General features: G+C 39.4%; 1 protein-coding gene across 1 annotated transcript; it reads left to right on the top strand.

The window, feature by feature from the left end:
• The first annotated feature begins 5,096 nt into the window (after positions 1-5,096).
• Positions 5,097-6,057, top strand: LOC116263359 (uncharacterized). Its single transcript, XM_031643066.2, has 2 exons — positions 5,097-5,303; positions 5,425-6,057. The coding sequence occupies exons 1-2, from the start codon at positions 5,191-5,193 to the stop codon at positions 5,870-5,872; spliced, it is 561 nt and encodes a 186-aa protein (XP_031498926.1). The 5' UTR covers positions 5,097-5,190; the 3' UTR covers positions 5,873-6,057.
• Positions 6,058-9,714: the final 3,657 nt, after the last annotated feature.

Raw genomic sequence — 9,714 nt, 5'->3', positions numbered from 1 at the left:
CGGAATGTTAACCCTAAGACTTGGTTCCTGAACTGAATCCGTCAATTCACCAATTAGGTCGTGAATCGGTAAAAAATGTTAAAGAATCATTTTTTCAACAATGACGAAAGAAATTAAGATATTTAAAATTAATTTAAAAAATATTAGAACGTATTTTTTAAAACAGCTCAGTTAACATGTAGCACTGTCGAACTAGCCACTATGTTTGCCACCAATCTGGGTTGACCTACGTGAGATTATTCTGATAACAGTGGGCAGCGCACCGGCGTATTGACAAGCCAAGGTGTAAGCCATTGAAAGCTTATTATGCCCTTTATGATTGTATATCTGCTGGAATAACCATAGTTAAGGGAAAACCTTGCTTTCCTTATTTAAAATCTATTGTCCTTCATGCAATCCATTTCGTGCTTCCTGCTTCTCTCGGGGATCCCACCGCCTGTCCCGTTGTAATATATTTAAACAATTTTTTCGTTCCTGCTTCTGTTTCATATATGGATTTGGTTTGTCTGTCATTCACTGACAACTCCGTCTGTTTAAAATAGCCAAAACAATCGAGTTCTATGATTTTGATTTAAAGGTGTAATTCTAGTGTTATTTGCAGTACAGGAATAGAAACAAGTAGCTTTGTCAGTCAGAAATGTCTCTTAACAATGAATAGGAAAGATAGCCAAACAAAAAGGGGAAGCACTGTAGGAGGAATATCCTACTGCTCGAATGAGAGTTGAAAGTATTATGATTGTAGCCTTTGCTGTGATTCATAGTAAACTTAATTAAAGACTGTCACCTTCCATTCTGAACTATTTTTGAAAAGTTCTTATAATTTTTTTTTTGTCTTGAATCGGCCTATTCACCGAATCGACACCTTTCCCCAGTCAATTTATAACACTATTTTATCTTCAGAAGGGAAAGATGTTGCTCCCTCTAACTTTTGCTTTTTAGACGAAGTCCACATTATTGGACTTTGTCGAAAAAGCGAAGCCTCCGCTCTCTCACTCTTTACTTTCATGACGTCTCCCTCTCTCACACACACGGCTCAGTGGAGGCATGTGGCTGGAAGAGTGAGATCCAGACTCACCTCTTCTTTTTATTTTCTTTTCTCTCTTAAGATTTCACTTATTTACAAACAAATTTGAGTTGGAAAGACGGTTTTAATTCTCCCGTTTCTTTTGTTAATGTATTTGTATTATATTGAACATAAGCTTTACAGCAATAATTTTCATTTTTCCGATGCTTTACTGCAAAACTTGAGTTGAAATCGTATGTTACTATGTGAAAATTTTTGAAGTATATGGAGCATTCGGATGAGAGCACTAAAAAAAATTGGTTTTATGAACTAGTTTCTGGAAAATTCAAGTTGTAAAGAATTGGTTTGCATGTTTGGATAATAGAATGAAAACACATTTTCTGTTTTTGGAAAACTGGTTTTTGGCATTACTCAAACTCGTTTTATGTGTCATCCAGATGCACCTCATGAAACAGTGTTTTTGAAGCAAAATCATTTTTTACCTCCAAACATTGATCGTGGGTTGATGTAAGAGGTGCACTTTCACATAAACTAGGAAAATGCTCTTCCTATGGACTTAAGTTTTGAAATACTTAAGTTTTGTACAGTACAGACCTGTTTTAAAGGAGGAAAGGTTCTTCATCTAGCTTTAAGAAAAAAACATCCCTTAAATTCTAAGAATTTCGATAATCATCAGTTAAATTAAACTTTCACAATTAACAAAGTAGCGTAGGCGGGTTCTGAAAGAGTGCTGAGTCCAATATAGTCAATGTCCGAATGAGCCGGTTCAGGAACATGCAGTGATCATTATTGGATCATTTTCTCGCGGCTGCAGCTTTCTTTGCCTAAATCTTTTTCCCAAAGAAGAAAGCAGCTTGCATGTTTGAGCCCTCACATGAGCACCATGTGTCATCGAAGGGCATTTCGGTTTTTTATGAGGTAACCTTTTCATAAGATGACTTGTTTAATTTTTAGGTATGCGAATCCAAAGAAAATCAAACTAGAGATATGCTTTTCACATGCTCCTAACTCAACCAGCTAAGGTAACTTATTTGATTTCCTTTTTTGTCTATGTAAAGGGGGTTTCTCTATTTCACTATGAAGGGCATTTCAATTATTTTGGCTGTCAAACATGCAAACTTTTGAACATGTAATGTAAGGGGCAGTTCGACCTTGGGAACAACATGTGAGTATTACAAAAATCTACTTAAAAATTGGAATAGATTTATGGAACACTTGTTTAAGTGCTCTATAAATCTATCTTAATTTTGGATCAGATTCATGTAACAATCTCATCTTGTTTCTAATGTCAAATAGCCCCTATCAGCATCTTTGATAAAAGTAACATGTTGTTATTGTATCATTAATTTACCTTAAAGATTTGGATAAATTCATGAGTTATGATAACACAGTGTACTATTAATCTACTCTAACATTCGGGACAGATTGATGAGACAGTAACAACTTGTTATTATAGCCAAACTGCCCTAAGAAGAACAAAAGGACATTTTATAACCACTAGGATGCCTTTGAAGGCAAAAATGCTAGAGATTAAGGCAGAATGAAATCAAGAGTTCCTTTAATACGTATCCCCGAAAAGAAGTTTATATGCCATGGCCTCTAAATCTAAAAGACGACCATGTGCTCGGGGTCAAAAATGACCAAAATGCACTTGTTTCTAAAAGAGAAGACCTCACCCCAATATGGACAAAAATGGAATGGAAAAATTCCCTTATAAACTGAAATGCCCCTTCACTTAAACCGTGGGAGCACCGCTTCCCCCTATTATTAGCATAGAAAGTGCTTTATTACCACCAAAGCTCAAGGAGTTTGTTACTTGATCAAAATATATGCATTCCATGTAGAATGTTCATGCACGTTTTACCTTGTAAAAAAACTTATAGCAGACTACTTTTACGTTTACTAAAGATCATCCACATAAATCGGACCCTTTTGATCTCAAACCTCATCCTGACTCCATATACAATGGGCTTGAGTTGCACCAGTGCTATAAAAAAGGGGAAATTTGAATCGAATCGTTTGTGTTGCCAATTCAAAAATTCAGGTGAATGGGTCATAGATTTGAAATAGTATATTATATAGATGTTCAACATATATATACATATATAACTAACAAATTAAAAGTTTTAAGATTATTCTTAAAACATATGACACATGGCAACTATCCTATTAGCCAATCTCTTGGATCAACTTAACTTTACAACAAAAATCTGTAAAACAGGTTTGAACTCGAAGCCAAACTTCAACTTTTCTTCGTCTCCCCTCAACACAAAATAAAAAATAAGAGAGGACTTAAAAAATAAAAAATAAAAAAAGGAAAGAAAAAGGCAAGATTCCTTCATGTTTAATGAGAGGAGGGCCGCACTCATTTGACGCTATGGGGCAATCAGAAGAAGGCCGCGCCAACAAGTTCATATGTTTTAAAAGCCTTCCCCATAACCTCTCCCCGCATGACCACATAATAGACTTGCTTACTTCCGAATCAAACTTAGTTTTATTCAGCTTGATCTGATATTCAATTTACTGATCCAAATTGTTGAATTTGAGTCTGAGATTTGAGGAAACTCTAACCAAGATTTGAAACCCAGATCTCAAAACTCAAGTCAAATGAGATCTGTATTTGGTACCGAGGTATCCGGGACAGCGACTTCGAGTCCACGTTGAAGTCCCCCATCGAATAAAGTCTGGTTAAGAACTTAAGACAGACCCGATAAAGTCTGAGTCCACCGGAGTCCGGTCGCCGGCCGGCGAGTCTTTATATGCGCATAATGAAGGGTGTTGGTTCTTGGTAGCCCCCTTGATGAAGAGTCGGTTTCTGCAAATTTCAATGGTTACGGAACCGTGAGGCGAACGTGAACTTCCATGGTTGTTTAGAGCACCGCTCACGGCTCACCTCCGCGTTCTAAACACGTTCCACGAAATTTCTTCCTTACTTTTGCCTTCTTTTCCTATGTAGGCCACTTTTGCTCTTTCATATGAAAGTGTTCTTAGTTTTTTTTTTTTTTTAACATCTTACCTGTTTCTGAAGATTCGTGCTTCTTTTTTTAATTTTTTTTTCTGGCTCATGTCTTTTATTTACGTATAGAACATGAAATCGTCGTATTTACATGTATCTATAGTCATTTTAGCTACGGGAACGTAATTTTCATATACTCAAGAACCTAAGAAGTATTGAGTAAATAGGATTTTTATAAGCCAAAAAAGTTTGAACTTCCTCTAAGATGGTATTGCTACTGCTAATTAGTCTCTGAAACCAGGTTAATTTGTATAGTTTTTTATGATTAGTTCTCGAAGAACGTTCTTCAAGCAGAGGCAAGACTGTACTTTTCTTTCTCTCTTGGTGAATCCATCGCTTCTATCTACATGAATTTGTCTTGTCTTGCTTGACATAAAAAATGGCTCACCGATTTCAGAAACTTGACGAGCTTAGTAAACGACGAAGACCAATTTGAACGAGAAGAAAATGAAAGAAAAATTCCTTGATTTTCCTCTTATTTACTTTATTTTCGTTGTCAGCATTCTGGTGGATACAAACGTGTGTAGCAGGTAGAGGCATTTTCTTGGCCACTGCCACTTCTCAGCAATTATTGTCGGGCATGACGCACAACCAGGAACTGCGAATCGACATGATTCCATTTCCCTCTCTCTCTCTCTCTCTCTCTCTCTCTCTCTCTCTCTCTCTCTACGTATATATATATATATATATATATAAAGCAAGCCCACAGTTCGCTGTAGTAGTGAACAATAACGAAAGGAAAACTGAAGTTTTTTAGTCAAGGAAAAGATGGAAGATCGTGAAAAGAACATTTCTAAATCCGAAGAGGAAAAAGAAGAGATGCCACTTGACTTGCTTCCTTGGATTAAGAGGTAGGCATATTTGCTACCTGGTTCGATCTGCCTTAGCCCGCGCAGGTGAGCTCATGGGGAGTGAGCAGTTTCAGAGACGACGTCAGTCTCGCCTAAGGAGGTCTTCGCCCTCAAATTGTCCACCTTCAAGCACATGCACGTCACGGAAAGCGACACAGAGAGAAAGAGTTTTTGTTTTATGCAAGTACGAGCAATAATATAAAGAGGAGGAAGGCGATGTGTATGGCTCTCTTTGGCTTGCCGTCTTCCATAGCCACATCTCCAAAAGCAAGCTTCCATTGCTTTCTGTCTCTCCTCTAATGGCGGAATCTGCCCATCGCCGTAATAATAAGGAGTGCTGCATGTGCGGCGACCTCGGCCTGCCGAACGCTCTCTTCCGCTGCGGCGTCTGCCTCTTTAGATCACAGCACAGGCACGGCCGGCCCCTCCCCCTTCCTGTTTCCTGTCTGCAAGTCTCTTCCTTCCTTGGTTCCTCTCAGGATTGGCCTTGGCTCATATTCTTCGTCTTATTGTTGTGATTGTATTTTGTTCAGATACTGCAGCGATCTCTACCCCAAAGCGGAGAGTTACCGCATCTGCAACTGGTGCCTTCGTGAGAGAGAGACGCAACCCTCCACATCTATCGGCGAGGATAATTCTTCGGCCAGCAGCGGCGTCTCTAAAAATAGTGACGGTGGTAACATCGGTCTGAAGAGGAAATTTATTGGGTTTGATCGGAGGTTGAGCCTGCACATGCAGTCGGTTAAGAAGAACAGGTCGATGGAGTTTCAGTCCAGTAAGTATTCGGAGGAGAGGACGACGGAGGTGCGGCGGGACGACGAGATCGTGGCCGGAAGGAAGGGTGGCAGTTTAGGACGCAAGGACGAATTGTTGAGGACGAAGTCGGACGATTTCTCGTCGACCGCGAAAGTGGGGATGGCGAGGCAGATCGGAAGGGGAAAAGTGCGGAGGTACAAGCTACTGGAAGAGGTCTCCAGCTAGGAAGTTTTTTATGATCGATGCCATGTAAAAGGCTTTCTCTCTGTCTCTCTGCTTCTCTCCCTCTCTTTCTATCTGGTGTAGGTTTGATCGGCCGATGCAAAGGGGATTCTCTTGTACTGAACATTCGATCTTTGGACAAAGAAGAAGAAGAAGAAGAAAAAGCCCCATGGTTAATTTTCTCTTTAGGATCGGCCTATTGCAAGATTTTGGGAAGCAACAGTTCTATGCCATCTGTTCTTCATCTTTCCCGATTTCCTTTTTTCTTTACCTCTTTCTTTAATGGAATCAAAAGGAAGATATCATTAAAAGGAGCAGAAGAAAAATATAAAATCAATGGAGGGCAGTGAGTGAACCCACCATTGACAACCCAACAGTTGCTGAATACCTTTCTTTTCTTTCCATTATTTTCCTCCCTTTTCTCTTCTTCCAAAACTACAGCCAATCCACCATATGTGTCGGCAATTTCAAGGACGCGCAGAGTAGGCAATTTTAAGGACGTGGGCAGGCAAGGAAGGCAGGCTGTCTGCCACCCTTTTTTCTGAGTTTCTGAGAGAAGGAATCGCATCGCATGGCTCGCATCCTTGCTTTTTTGATCTTCGGGACCCAGTAGCCAAATCGGCGCCGGAACTACAATTTTTCCGGAAAAAAGAAAACTGTTTTGATGACGGAAAGTTTCTGCCTTCCATGCCGCGGAACACGAAATCGTCGGCAACAAAATAAACGGGCAACTCGGACAATCAATTCAATGAATCAATAAAACCCCACAGATTGACACGGTCGGAGGTTGACGGGCGACTACGACTCAAATATTTTATAGTAACACTTTCAGAACGGAATAAACTGACCGGCAGCATTTTCAACGCCGGAAAGTGGCGTCTCGCGCAAGAAATGGATCAGATTACAGCCGTGGCGGTTTCTTCCTTCCTTCCTTCTTCACTTTTCCCTTGCCTTTTGCATTTTCCCCGCTACCCACCTTTTTCCTATACTTCGAATCATTCCGTTTTTTCTGTTGCAGTCGAATACAACACGGAAGGAAGAGGAACAAAGGAATCCCGCAGTGAAATCTTTCATAAGAGGCTTGATGGGACGAAGGAGGCAGCTGGATCGCCTTCCCTTCAAACCTTTACTCCCATCTGCCCACCAACTTACGCGTAGTCCGATGGTCGGCTGGATGTCTAGGCAGATGCGGCCATGTCTAAGTCTGGGTCATAACCTTCTGTCCCAAGGCTCCATGTTCGAGGGCACCACGGTTCCCCCGCTACCAGTCCATCCGGCCCTCCGGCAGAAGGTGGGATGCCCAACCTGAAACGGGGAGTGAGCTTGCAGCCGGCCGGCGACCACGGAGGTCCAGCGGCGAGGCGCACAGGCGTCAACAACTTTATCTGGTTGCATGCCTTCAATTGACGTGACGGCAGCAAAAGAGAGAGAGAGAGAGAGAGAGAGCTGGAAGCGTAGGTAAGAGCGTGAGAGAATGGTTCGTGGCCATTGGCGACGCGCACGTAACTGTAAAAGTGTCGGGGAAGTCGTCGTTGTCTCTTTCGGCAGCTTTGCCCTTTCGCTGTTCTTCTTAAAACGTTGCTGGTGAAGTTGGTGTGCCATCACATAAGGTCAGCCCATGCTTTTAATTAGCCATACGAAACGACCAAGGGGCTGTCCCTTCGAGTAGAAAAAGTTCTTAAATGCTCAGTTTCAATTAATCTAATAAATCTGGTTTTAGTTTTGTCTCAAAATAATGTTTTTCTAGTATTTATAAGCGACATCAAAATTGAGTTTGAAAAGAACCTAGTTTCGATAAAACAGAAGGCATTAACCTCCTTACATTATTCAAAAGAAACTAAGTTTTAGACATTTTATTTAAACATGGAAACCATCCATCCATATGTTTCTAAAACTCATTAAAAAACTTGAGTTTCACACAGGTAAGTTTTCACAAGAATTGAAAGAATTGGATAAATAAGGATGTCATCCAACAAGATTCCGGTCATTGTCTCATCATTAATTGAAAATTTGTTAACCATATTTTCTGACTGCGAAGAACGGTGGCTTAACCTTTCAAAATATCTTCTTTTTATAATAGAACATTCTACCATTTGATAATGTGAATTGTACAGTTTTTTCATTTTAACGCCGATATTCAAGTCGTTTTTCCAACCTTATAAAAGCATCGTGAAGGCTTTCCTCAAGGCCGTTTAGCAATTTTTTTTTCTTTTAATTTTAAGGTGAAATCTTAGAAGATGAGTTACTTGTGTTGTTTATTTTGTGGTGTACGAACTGGTGTGGCTTCACACGTTCGATATTTCAAGGTTATTTAACGTCACAGGACCGTTCAATATTTCAAGGTTACAACTAACGCGCCCCTCAAAAGCCATCCACCGAGAATGTGACGTTAATTCGGAGCATGAAGGACGATTCGTCGGTGTAGAGCCAATATATGTTTTATTTACATGTTTTTTATTTTTTAAATGAAATTAAAAAGGTTTTAAGTTAAATCTAAATCAAATAAACAAAGAACCAACATGACATGATACATACCGCCCGGGTGGCACTTTTGTGCACCCAACGAGCATGTAGCAGGGGGTTGGTGGTATTTTTGATTTTTTTTTATATATTTTAACTTTTTCACTTTTTTTTTATAAAATGTTTCGTTTTTATTTTAATTGATGTATTTTGGTCATTGCACATTTCATCCTACAAAGTGTAGCCAGAAAAATTTGCTAGAGGGGCACTTGTTTAAAAATACACAAATATATATACATATATATATATATATAATATTTTCATTCAAAAATAAATAACTTTTAACGCACTCACCAGTCAGCTACGCCACCCGACCTGTCACTAGTTGGATTGGTATGGACATCACAACTCCCCCTTGCTTCAGCTGCATGAGGGGGACTTGACTTGTGCCCACCTCATCAAGTGAGTGGCTGATAGGTGGCCAACAACGCTGCGCCACAACTTTATCTTCTGTGCAGTCCATTGAAATCAGCATACTAGCTGACATATATTGGGAGTTCTAAACACCAATACTCACTTGAGTTGTGAAATATATATTGGTTGATATGTCATGTCAAAGAACAAACGGGAGACTTTAACCAATTATTGTTGTTAATTCAGTTCTTCGCCTAACCTTTCTCACTTAACACAAAGATAGATGTGTTGGTTTAAAATTAAATTCTATTATGTTATGGAAGATCTAATAATTTTCCTTATAAATCTGGCACCTAAGCTTATTAAGGTAGACATTTAAAATTTACTCCAGTATAGACCTGCAAAATTACATGCTCAAGGTGTTTTAAATATAATTACTTTCAACTACGAGAGAGTCTTCTTTGCATTTGCAGTTGAAAAACCGATAAAGATAAACATCGTCACGGCTGGAAGGGAATTCTATCGTTATCTCGGTCGCGACTACTTTTTACGCTTCCAAAATGTAAGTTTTAAATATCATCGCCTCTGTCCTTCTGAATCGCCTTTCATAAAATCCCAGCTTCAGAGCTCTCATCAATTAGTAGCACTCGAGCTCTCTTGAAATTTTCTTGTAAAAGGAAGTCCAGCTTCTCGTCTCACTTTCGTGAAAGAGATGTTGCAACTTCTCACTGATTGCATGTCGCACGACATTTGATATAAACTTAGCTTTTTAGAAAATTGGAACATTTTTCTTTGCAACAAAATTATGTACAATCAAAAGTTTACAGATGCAATTTATTTTTATGCAAAAAAAAAAAAACTTGTACCCCTATTCAATAAGAGACCAGATGATCTCAAGGGGGCCAGATTAATACGAATCTGTAGAGTTTATTTTTTGAAGGGTCAACTCTTTGTATTGCAAACAAGGAGTC

Source organism: Nymphaea colorata, chromosome 10, assembly GCF_008831285.2.
Source record: "Nymphaea colorata isolate Beijing-Zhang1983 chromosome 10, ASM883128v2, whole genome shotgun sequence".
Lineage (NCBI taxonomy): Eukaryota > Viridiplantae > Streptophyta > Magnoliopsida > Nymphaeales > Nymphaeaceae > Nymphaea > Nymphaea colorata.
The sequence above is the reverse complement of the archived record's forward strand: the minus strand, read 5'-3'. Positions and strand labels throughout refer to the sequence as shown.

Bases quoted from the DNA above. Each gene is read 5' to 3' on its own strand.
- LOC116263359 (XM_031643066.2), top strand. From the start codon at position 5,191: ATGGCGGAATCTGCCCATCGCCGTAATAATAAGGAGTGCTGCATGTGC. The intron at 5,304-5,424 runs GCACGGCCGGCC...TATTTTGTTCAG, and splicing joins CTCTTTAGATCACAGCACAG to ATACTGCAGCGATCTCTACC.